The 12446-nt window shown below is 38.1% G+C and overlaps 1 protein-coding gene across 2 annotated transcripts in view; it reads left to right on the top strand.

The window, feature by feature from the left end:
- The first annotated feature begins 1856 nt into the window (after positions 1 to 1856).
- The window catches only part of LOC131987320 (leucine-rich repeat-containing protein 49), a 35080-nt gene continuing 24490 nt past the window's right edge, over positions 1857 to 12446 (top strand). The window contains exons 1-8 of one of the 2 annotated variants that reach the window (XM_059352492.1): positions 1857 to 2125; positions 3071 to 3136; positions 3250 to 3319; positions 3428 to 3661; positions 3837 to 3936; positions 4355 to 4558; positions 5406 to 5472; positions 10083 to 10226. In XM_059352492.1, coding sequence (XP_059208475.1) covers positions 2048 to 2125; positions 3071 to 3136; positions 3250 to 3319; positions 3428 to 3661; positions 3837 to 3936; positions 4355 to 4558; positions 5406 to 5472; positions 10083 to 10226 — 963 coding nt within the window. In that variant the 5' untranslated portion in view covers positions 1857 to 2047. The remainder of the gene's footprint in view (positions 2126 to 3070; positions 3137 to 3249; positions 3320 to 3427; positions 3662 to 3836; positions 3937 to 4354; positions 4559 to 5405; positions 5473 to 10082; positions 10227 to 12446) is intronic. The other variant, XM_059352493.1, reaches the window with a different exon arrangement.

Raw genomic sequence — 12446 nt, 5'->3', positions numbered from 1 at the left:
TCTCACATTTTGAATAGTTATAATCATGAGTCATTCATCTTATTAGGTACACCTATGCCTTTGGTGCTGACAAGTCAAACATCTGAGCAGGAGTAAGGTCTATTTTTAGATACCAGGTTGTTAGTTTTACACATTTAATTCAATACACGTAGTGCACTATTTATATTACCTTATTTCTGTTGGCACCTAATGCAACGTCTACAAAAGAGATCTTTGGATTAATCTGCACCAACTGAAGCAAGAATCTCAGTAGATTTTGAGACATACTGAACTGGAAGCTAATGGCAAAAATAATTCAGCAGTGAATAATTTCCAGATATTTGAGAAATGCAAGTGACTCACTATGCCATTGCTTACTGACACACCTAATTGGAACAGAGCCATCATTAACGTTATTTGTTGCACCTGTGCTTTTCCCTGCAATGACAAAATGTTCACTGTGAGAAAGGTCCATTGTCAATGTTCTTGTGGTCATTATGACAGCAATCTCTTTCCTCAGCATTATGTCGATTTTATCAAGGGTAAAAAATAGGAGCAGAGAGCGAGTAAAATTGAAATGTTCACAGGTGCAGGTACAAGAAATTACTTGATTTTGAGGTGTTTCCATTCAATTATGTTCACAATTGGGATGGGAAACGCGCATGCAATATGTTTCATTTGTATCTCTACAAATATAGTTCTCTGTTTAGTGATACAGCTCTATTGTTTTGTAGTGTTGCCTACTAGTTGGTTCTAGTTGCTTTATCATATTCAGATGTCTTGTCATTACTATTTTGACTCCACCAAGATTGTGATTTTGTCAGGATGAATTTGACTGAATAGTTGCAAAAAACACCAATATTTTACTCACAAACTGTAGGTCTATGTAACTTTATTCTTTATATAATATGATTACTGAAGTTTGTCTGTGTTGCTGGAAAAAACTGACTGCACCCACATCTCAAAAGTAAATGTGACTGACCCTAGCAGGGGCCAATATTTACTGAGGCCACTATGTACATCAGACCATTTGTTTTTCTGCTGCATTTACTCAGAAGTAGGCGTACTCTGTGGGCATGTGCGATTGGCTGACATACCCTTGAACTGAGAATTATCTTCAGCTTGATGTAAAAACAAGGCTTAATAAACATGGCCAGCTTGACCTGACAGTGGACTCTGGTGTTAATATGAGTTTTTCCGTCTCTACATTACAGCAGACTACACTTGCTATCTTAAAACACAACATACACTAAAATACAGACTTTTAAAGCAAGACTATGAAACATATCTCTTCTATATGGCAAAGTCACAATATTATGTAATAATACATCCTAACTAGAGAATGCAATTTCTGAAGAAATTGTGGTCTAAATGCTGGATGCTGCCTGGAATGTGTCAGAAGAAGTAGGAATAGTTTGAAAATTGGGATTGGTAGAATTAAGAAAAAATACAATGAAAAGTTGAATAATACCAATAATTTATACAAAAAAGTGGAATATCTTTGTTCATTGAAGAGATTATGCTTCTCTGTATTGTTTGTCTGAATGTATCAGAAGAAGTAGTAGTAGAAACCTATTTTATACAGTCTATGGTAGAAACACGAATTTTAAGTAGTAAGGGGTTGTTGGAAAACGGGGAGGTAGTGTGATTTCTATGAATGAAAAGCTGAATAAAACCAGTGCCTCCAGCATTCCCACCAATTAAGCTTTTAACCAAATTTAACCCACATTTGGCTAAAATAAAACAAAACAAAAAACAATTTCAGGACGAGTTTCGCTACGGACTGCTTTTTTCGTGACACGGGAAGTGAACGTAACCAGGCAACGCCAGTCGTTGCCATGGCAACGGCGCTTGTCTCCGGGGAGGTTTGTTGTGTGTGGTAAAGATGAATACCTGCTGAAACAGCAAACATAACGCTAAATTCTACAAATAGCTCATATTGTACAGTTGCAAATGAGCTCACCTACTCCTTTTGAATACTCATGGAGATAGTAAGGGTATAGTTAATGAGATAGAGCTTTTTTCGCTAACGTTGGTGTTCAGTTTAGCAAACATTGGCGGACGTTAAATGGAGCCGGAACGAACTGAGGGCAAAACGGTGCGTTCTCAGAAACCCAACGACAGATGGGTGTTTCTCACTCCTATGGTAAATATCACTTTCAACATAATGCTCTATAGGCTAACGTTAGCCAATAAAAGCTTCAGCTTCAGACTTAGATGAAGTTAACGTTAGCCTAACTAGCTATCGTTAAATGCTAAATTTAGACCTTGATGAAGAGTCAATACTTAAAAACCTTTCAAAGAAACTTGATGCCTGCTTAATGATTCTGGGCTTATCAAACAAACTTAAGTACTCCACGCTACCAATCCTGACGTTAACTGTTACAGACATTGGCATAGTTGTGTTTTGTAGGTAACTGACATTCTTTTAAACCATTCTTTTTATTGTTCTTTAATATGTAATGTATTCTATTAAGCGTCTGGAGTCTCCAAAAGCACCAAAGCATGACTTCTTCATCACATCCAGACTAGAAAACAAAGCAGCAATTTACCTCTAAAGTTCTGGCTGTAAACTCCATGAGGCCAGTTTCAGTTTGATGATGATATACCAAGTAAAACTGGAGACAAGGTCAAATATATTTAGTATAAAAATACAGAACTGGATGTAAGCCTCTTATGTTATATTTGCAACCTTTGTTCACATTTGCAACATTTAAAGTTCTTCATTGAGCATGATAGTGTTTTGGAAGTTTTAAAAAAATGATTTAAGATCACATTTATGTTGGTTTTTCTTTGTTTCTTTTTGGTTCAGAATGTTGATCCAGTAAGTCGGGATGAAATAATTAGGTCATATAGGTGAGGTTGTGCTGAAAAAATATACCAACATGGAATTTAAAATTTTTTTTAAAGCGGTGTATACAGGCAGGATGAGAAGGATTCAAAAATTGAGAAAATAGCCCTAGACTCCATAGAGTTAAGTGTCTTTTATCTGGACACTCGGTCTTTAGTTAAGCTGACTGATTGATTGAATAAGCAGGTTATGACATGTTTTACGCAACACAGATGATCTATTGGTAAAATATTTTCGCAGGTCAACAGCTGCAAGTTGCACCTTACAACTGTCAAATCACTAGTGCCTGAGAGATCCCAGAGGATGGTGAGTTATACAGTCTATGTGAATTACATAGAAAACACTGAAAGACTTTCACGGTTAACAGCCTAGACTTTCCAATGTGCGCTTCACAGATAATCATATCTACTGTTTTACAGACTGACTCTCAAGATTTTGTAAAAGAAAAAAACATGAATACTACCCAATCCATTAATCTTTCTATCCCAGGTAAGCTTGACCTAATCAACTCATATGCACACATTAATGCGAAAGATGTGTAAATAATCTTAATGGACTGCTTGCACACTTTGTTTCACTATACCATACCCTCTGTAGAAGCTAGGTTGCATGCTTGCAGAAGACTTGTCCAGACACCTCCGGTGCCTTCCTTTGCCAGTGACTCTACAGATTCCACTTTACATAATCTTGTACCACTAGCATGTGGTGCTCAAGGTGGTCTGGATGCAGTTTCATATGCTACACAAGATGCAAGAGACAGATCTGGGAAACCAACCCGCAGTGCAGGGGCCACTAGCTACTGTAATGCCTTAAGCCTTGCCAAGCCAGCAGGTACATATGGTAATCAGTTGGCAAATATTATGGAATTGGGATTTATTGCTGAGATTCAGATTTAGCCCTACAAGTATATATATTTTTTTGTAATAAATATATAATATTTATACTTGATAATTTACATTACTATAATTTTGTGTATCCTGAACGTAGTGTGTAATGTCCATGTCAGGTTCTGGAGGGTATAAATACAATGCAGTCCCTGCTTTTCCCTTCACTCGATTGCCCGGTGACAGTTTTGCATCCAAATTTCAACGAATCGACTTGGACAGGTACCTCTGGTCTCTTATATATTCTGATTAGAATTTTATCTGTGTAGTACAGAACATATTGCATAAACTGGACATATACCTACCATGAGCCATGGTAGTTTTACTTGTACTTGCAGTGCTGCTATAATTCTAATGTCATCCCTATGCCATTAAGTATGTTCGGTTTTATTAACTCTGGTCAAAGTATTTGCAGTAGGAATAATATGTCACCTAAAATGCAGAGTGCTCAAGATTGCCACCAGGGAGCAGCAAAGTCCCTTAAAATACCCACCCCTTGACTCATAGTTAAGAATGTGCTGCTTCATTTTTGACAGGGAAGAAATAAGTCGTCAATTTTAGCCATCTTATAAAAGCTAAGGCTTCATATGGGTGACTACATTTCAGGACTAATTTTTGCAATGCTGTTTTATTTTTCCAGACGCCATCTGGAAGAATGCCCTCAGCTGGGCATTATGGATGAACTACAGCTTCTCAACCTCCAGCACAATCGAATCACAATGATCCAGCATCTGTCACATTTGCAACAACTTGTATTCCTGAACCTGTATGACAATCACATCTCTGAAATGATGGGCATTGAATGTCTAAGCTCTCTTAGGATCCTTATGCTGGGGAAGAACAGGTTCGTTGTCATCGGTGGATTCACAAGCAAACAAACACACATTTTTAACAGATTTGTCTGAAATGCCTCTGCTACACATTTCACAGTTCATGAGCAATAGTTGCAGATTAGGTGACAGTGTAAAGACATAAATGGCACGTTGGTTTTTAATCAGCTTGATATCTCTGGTTTATGTGGAATTTGTAATTTCATTTATAGGTACTGTTATTTTGCATCTATGGTTTTATACATTAGATACTGCTACACGGTAGGCTTCAGAGATGAGAGTTTCCCAGCAGGTGCCCAGTTTAAATCGAAAAACCATTCATTTTGGGGTTAGTGATCTTTATTTTAAAAGGTCGGCAGGAGGAAGATTAAAGTCATAAATCACTGGGAATGACATCAGAAGCTTACAGATGAACTCTGGCATTTGTTTCTATAAAACATGACATTTACCTTTATAGACCTCCTTCCAGGGCCATATGCAATTCTTGAATAGTAAAGAAATCCTCAGATTTAAGTTTCCATTCATATTTTTTTTTAGAGGAAACAGGCTTTCATCCCTGCATGTAATTTGATCTTAATCCATATGGACAGTCCTGGACATTAAGTCACTGTACACTACTGTATGTTCAGTTTCCTCTGGGAAAGTAACCTTTTATACACTTGTTGGCCAGACAGCTGTCCTCCGCTTGGTAACTCTTCAACACACCCCCTCCACACATACTTTCCCATTTTCCTATTATTTTCCTGAAAGTTTATAGTTGGCTGCACATGATACATTGAATGGGCAATAATGTGCAATTGATTATTAACATCCATTGTGTCAAATTATATTCACATATTTTCCTTTTGTGCTCCTTCTTAGAATCCGTAAAATATGCTGCGTGGAAAACCTGTCCAAACTGAATATCCTGGATTTGCATGACAATCAGGTACTGTTCTCTCACCATCCTCCCACCTCCAGCACAGGTATGTTTAGTCTTGCACACTAAGCTGCAGATACTGTTACTGGAGATCATAATTTTCAGCTGCAAAGTTCAGCAGAAGTGGATTGTCTCTTTCACCTCCTCCACACTGTTGCTAACTGGTGTTTTGCTATGTGAGATGCAGCTCTCTTAATGCTAGAGTCAAACTGACACGACAGCAGGAGGCCAGGCATGACAATGAATGTTCTCATGCTCATTCTAAACCCTTCATCTTAGTCCACTGGCCTATAAAAGGATGTCTACTTGGAAGCGGGCATCATAGCGGAATTATCCACTTGTTTCTGTCTAACATTTTTTTCAAATAATAAAGTACCTTTTACTTATTTGTTATAGTTCCCAGCACTCTTATAGAACAAATGTTGAAAACCATCAGAATCCACAAGCTCTTGTCAAGGGTCTACTCACACATCCATTTCCTCAGTCACCCTAGCATAATTTATTCAACAGGCACAACTGTTTCTATGTTTTCTACATTGGGAATGGTTATGAGCTGAAGCAGATTATGTCATTCTTCAATTAATTTGAGTCAAAAACAATTATTGGGGGCTGTTTGTTCAGCCTCAACAATAGAGCCCTCGCTCATTGATATTAAAAGCCTGGGAAATGAAATGATGTAAGTAACACTGATGTCAGATGAGGATTTTAGCAGCTCTTGGAAACGGAAAATAGAATAGAAAGGCTTCCCTTGGTCAAATTAGTATTTTGCCAGCATGCCGCCTACGCCCCTCCTCAGAGAGCTACTCCAAAGGCCTAGTGAGACTCCCTCCCTCTCTGATGTTGGCTGCTCTTTGCATAAGCAGGCGTCCCAATTACTATTCAATGGCTTCTACAGTGTTGTGATTTTTTTTTCCTGATAGAGGATGCTTTGTTGCCTCAAGCTCTGACCATTTGTTGTTTCCTGACCACATCTCTATAGTTAAGCAGTTTTGACAATCTGACAATTGAATAAGTGATTTAGTTAATAGAATAGTGCTGTACCGTCCTTGTTGGTTGTTAGAGCACATTGCATTCAGAGGTAGCCATTTGTTGGCAGGCGCCTATTGGGGAGCAGATGATGAATCTATTATTCCAACCAGGACAGGTCACTTTTCACTCACTGACTTCAAAACCTCCTGTTTTGTGCATTCAAATAGCTGTTCAATCTCTTTTATTCAACATTTTCCAAACTCACCAGAGACCTGACCACCCAAACGTTATGTGAATGGCAACACAATGATAATTCGACATGATGAAGTGACTGAAGTCAGCAAGGGAATAAATGGCTTCATGAATTGAAATAATTCAAGTCGTGGTCCTTCAACCCAGTCAGGTTGTTGTTGAGTCACAACTGGCCATATAACACCAGCTGCTGGTCCTCTTTCCTTTTGTGTGCATGCTTAAACCACAAGCAGTACATCACTGTCATCTTTTCTTCTTTGCATCCTCTAACAGGGAGGCTCACATCACTCCCGACCTCTTTTTCCCCTTTTTTTCCTGTAACAGGATGTCATTTCATTTCCAGTTTGCTGGAAGTGTACAAAAGGAGATATTCTCTTTGGGAGTGTACATCCAACCCACACGTGACCTCAATGACCAAGTGTTGGGGTTACAATGTGACCTGACAATGTTGGATAACCAATCCTTAGTTAAGTGGTGCTGTTTTCCACTTGAGCAGTTTAACTTGAACACTCACAGTGGAAAGTGGAGAATGCCCTACAGCGTCTGTAAAACAATGAAAGAAATATCAGAGAGTTTCAGAGGTTTGTTAAGCTCCTGTTTATTGTAGAAATGATATCCCTCCTTCAACTGAAGATGATGATTCTTTTTTTAAATTTAGTTTAATTTTATTTTTTATAATTATTTTTATTAACGAAGAAACAAGGAAAAGAACAGTGGATTACTTATTAGGAGGCACAATATGAAAACAAAACACTAAAACACAATTCTAGACAACAAAGACTTACAACATAACATATTTACAAATTAGACAATGTACACACAAATAACATACAAAGAATAATATAAAGGATAACCACAACAACAAAAATGAAAACAATGATACACCAGTACAAAGCCACACGATGAAAACAGACAGACGACCAAAAAAAACAACAACAACAACATAGATTTAGCCCAAACAGAAATATAGAGAGACTGGTAATATACACAGATTCCAGGATAAAAAGAGAATGATGATGATTCTGATGTAGTTTGACTGAGTCTACCATGTGCTGCAAGCAGAGCACTTTGGGTAATGGTGAAGCAGAATCAACGCTGTTATCAGTGACACAAGGTTTTCTGTGTTTGTGTCACTGCAGCAGTGTGTGGCTAGTATTGCTGTGTGTATCTTAATGGCAAAATGTGGTGCTGGAGAACTCAACTGGAGTGGGAACTTCCATAGAAGCAGTATTTGCAGGCCAGGTTCTGAAGATGGGTGTGGTCCGAGCAAGGGCGCTGGAAGCAGGGGTGTAGAGTCATGGATCACTGTATCCTAGTTTTCATCATTGCTGCCCACTCTAAGACATTAGGTGAAATTCCATCATGTGTTTGTGTGTGTCTTAAATCACACACAGACACACTTGCATTCATGCCGTCTGCCTACTCAGGGCCTAATCCACCTACCGATTTGAACATTACTTCAGTTTTGGTTGGTCAGAAAGTTACCAACATCACGTAATAATAAAATCGTACTAAAACGAGTGTAGCCCAGATCTAACAAATGACCACCACAAATAAATAAAATAAAAATAATAATAATAATAATTAAATATTTACAAATGAGACAATCACAAATCTACTTCAGCGTGTGCTGACAGAGGTCTGGTATATCAGTCAAGGATGACCAAGTGTAGGCCAAAGTTAACGTTAACCTTCTGAGAATGTTTTTTGCTCAGCATGCAGCTGTTTACCATCCACTGCCTGCTTTTCAGCCGTGCATCTTCCTTCTTGATATTTGAACCGCAAACCTGTCACAAGCCTTCCTCACTAACCTTTTAGGTCCCATTGTCCTGTTAGTGTGTGATGACTGAAAGTATTCACTTCAGCTGTGACACCACAATACAACTGTTGTTAAGGTCTTTCAAGGCAGCATGATGTTCTCACTCCGTTGTATCCATCTCCAGCATCGGCCAAGTTTATCGGCATCTTCTTTCTGCCATCTGTATATGCAGCACACTCCCCATTTCAAGGTGGTTCTCTGTAGGTTTGAATATTGATTTGTAAATCTACTTTTTTTCTCACGTGTAGACCTTCAAAATCTGTTAACCCTTAATAGGGCACTCATTGAAATACTTGCAAATTCCAAATTTCTATGCTAGAGAATATTGAAGGATATTGCATACTGCAAGAATGTGGACTGTGTAAAAAAAACATATGGTCCCAGGGGAGGGGGTAATATTAAAGATAGAGAGATTAAAGTGGCAAATATACGAGAAAAAAATGTGCAGATTTATGAGATTTAAAATGGTGAATCTGCGAGAAAAAATTGCTTTTTTCCCCACTTTTTTCCTCATAAATCTGTGACTTTTTTTCACGCAGATTTGCCACTTTAATCTAGTAAATAGTTCTCTTTTTTGAGTTGAGGTGAGAAAAATAACAATAGTTGATGTTGTTAGACATGAGCTCAAAACCAGTCTTGGTTCTCAATTTGATCTATATATTTTTCACAACTTTTCATTATTTAATTCTTACTATAATACATTTCCCATCAATTCTCCCAACCCATATGACAGTGGTCTCCTTGGTTAAATCCTTTGTTTCTTTTTCTTTATACTACATCACCTGACTTCCTCCTTTGCTCTGGTCATAATTACTTTGGCCACTAGAGGTTTCTAGAATAATAAATGGAATATGCTGTAATAAGTGTTTGCTTCTTGGGATAAGACAGTCTTAAATTTCTATTACAACTGACCTATACTGTTTTTAAAAAATTATATGATTGCTCGGTATTGCATTTTGACAAAATCCTTGAACACCTGATGCCCTTTTTACTTTATCCTCACATGTATACAAGTGTGCACTATAAGGAGCAAATGCATCACTTTCAGGGTAACAGCCACAAGGAATTTTCTGAAGTATTTCAAGTGTCATTATGAAGGCCCCTAAGTATTCTCTTCCAAAGAGTGGGGAGAGATCTGGGTATAATTTCACTATTGACTAAACCTCACCTACTTGCTTGTTGTTATTATTCAGGAGGTCAAACAGGAGTCACAGCCCGATTGTTGTTATGAATTGGTTTACTCTTGAGTAAATAATGTGAGTGGGAACGTCATTTCTGTTTTAGTGTCCTTTAGTAGGAGGTGGAGCCTCAGGCATTACAAAGAAAATGGAGCTCACTGTGTTTTGAAAAACACTTAGCTGTGTGCAGGCTAAAGAATTCTAAATAGATGATCTGTCTGCTAAAATGTAAATACATGGTTTGCATTCATGTGGGCACTAAATGTATACATTTCCCGTGTATTATGATCTGCTAGTCCTGCCTCCCTCTGTCTCTCTCTATACATACAATAACATTATCAAAATTGCTATTTCACATTGTTTATTTTACGCATCTTCTTTCATTATGTGCTTTTATCCAGATCTGCAGGATAGAAAACATGTCTCACCTTAGCGAGCTGCGGGTGTTGAACCTGGCAGGAAACAACATATCCAGAGTGGAAAACCTGCAGGGCCTGGGCTGCTTGATTGAACTCAACCTACGACACAACTGCATCTCTATTGTGGTGAGGGGCCTCTTTCTCAATTAGCGCAGCTTAAAGCATTTTATTCACTGCATGCTTGCTATTCTACTCTGTCACACAATCTAATTTTCTACCAGCAAAATAGTTTCTGCTGCCTTGTCCCTTTGTGAGAATTGTATAATCTTCTATTTAAAAGTTTCTATGGCTTATACAAATACATCTTCTACATATTGGCTCAGTGTTCATTCAAACTGTAGCTGCACTATGATTTTCGAAAGCTAAGGATATTGCTCAGCTGAGCTTGTGAAACTCCTGCAGCTGCCCATAATATTTAACAGTATTTGTTTACGCATTTTAATGACCAAACACATGCACACTGACAACTGTTACTAAGGAAAATGTTCTTCAAAGGATAAAAGTACTGGTAGCATTCCACATCTTTCATTTTCCTGTCATTCTTTTGGACTTTTTGCCCTTTGGATGGTTTTGTGATCACACGTAGCAGTTTTTACTGTCAAAAATAACAAACACATAAATTACATCAATAGAATCTTTGTAAGGAAGGTCTGTGGTGAAATGTATCTCGATGGTGTTACCAAGGGAGACGTAGCTCATTACCCACAACCTTCCTCCGACTTTCTGGCGCAGTGAAAGAGAAACTGGATATTCTTAACACGGAAATTCACTCCCCTTGGTTTCTATAGTTTTAATCTGATAAACAGAACAGTGCATGCCAAAACAGGCCCCTTCATTTGTATGCAAATCCCCTAGGCCCTTTCCTGCTTTTTGGGGTAGAAAATAGGAATGGAATCCAACATTGTGTTCTGTGAAACCTCTCCCCATCACTCACCCTGTCCTCTGCATGCAAGTTCTCATCAAGAACCACTTCCAGTCGTAATTATTGGATGCAGTGTTTTATTTGATGCACCGGAGAGAAAAAATGCTACCACTCAGCAGATTCTCCAGTCTCTGTCATTAGTGGTGTTTGCTGCCAAGTGCTTGTATAAGGCACAAAGTAAATAACCATCCTCCAGGTGTCCAGGTTTTCCTTTTCATTCAAGGCAGATGAAAAGTGACCTCGAAAAAAACACTGACTGACTTGAAGTTAGTTGAAAACGTTTTATATGTAAGGCTCAGTTATACATTACATATTATACAAGCATTGTATGTTACATATCTATACTTTATCTTTTACATTTTGACATATCAACTCAATTAAAAGTTAGGTCATCTTGTAATGCATCTCTCTAAATTTCAATTTTTTCCATAGCTACAGCCAGATTTCCACTTAAATCCATACCATTTTTATTTAAATGACAGGTTTGCCACACTCTAATGCTACTACACAACGGCTGATAACACAGTGGTATTATAATGTATAGTGTAGTCATTTCATTATCCTTGTGTGTTTACACTTGCTCCCAGGTGGGTCTTTCCATTGAGAAACTCTGTGGCAGTCAGTAAGTGATGCATTTTACATTTTTGGCACCAGGAATCGTGATTTGTTTGGAAGAGCTGGAAAGACAGCATTAGCATTGATAGAACAGACAAAGCAGAAAGAAATCACCCAGAGGCAGACTAGCTTCATGGATTAGCAGGACTTTTTTTTCTGTTTCCATAAGCTTGTCTTCTTGTGGGGCCAATGAGTCAAGCATCACATTCACTAATCACTACCATTGAAAATGTAAAAAGTGTCCAGTTGGCTTGGGTAGTCTGCTCTAATCTCTGTGCATGTGTGTGTGTGATGGGGTCATACATTTTTCCCTCTTCGTTACATCTCTTGAATACATAATTTACTCCTTGCGAGCATAACATAGGCCTGTTTTACATTTTTGTGAGTTGAGGGCAAAGAGCAGGGGCACTCAAAGTTTTGATAGCGGAGTGCTGATTTGGGTAGCCAGCATATAATTGAGGGCAGAGATGTCGGGTGAAATTGCTAACTTCACCAAACAGCACTAGCATTGATGACAGAGTTAGGAGGCTTCAAGAAGGAGTCACTCTTAGCTTGACAGAAGCTTGTCTGGAGGACACAGTTTTAATCAGTTAAATGCTATGAGCTATTGAAAGGGAAAGTACTGAAATGGACTGCAGAAGATTAAAATATGCATGTCATGTTTGGAGGCAGCATAAAATATTTTTCAGGGCTGCCACTTTTAGCAAAAATGGCATTTAGCATATAAAAAAATCTAATAAAAAAGCAAGCAATTTTTGCAACTAACAATTCAATCCAAACTTCTGATTAATAAAGCAAAACCAATGCAA

Source organism: Centropristis striata, chromosome 2 (genome assembly GCF_030273125.1).
Source record: "Centropristis striata isolate RG_2023a ecotype Rhode Island chromosome 2, C.striata_1.0, whole genome shotgun sequence".
NCBI classification, from domain to species: Eukaryota; Metazoa; Chordata; class Actinopteri; order Perciformes; family Serranidae; genus Centropristis; species Centropristis striata.
Note: the sequence above shows the minus strand (reverse complement) of the source record. Positions and strands in the feature narration are given on the sequence as shown.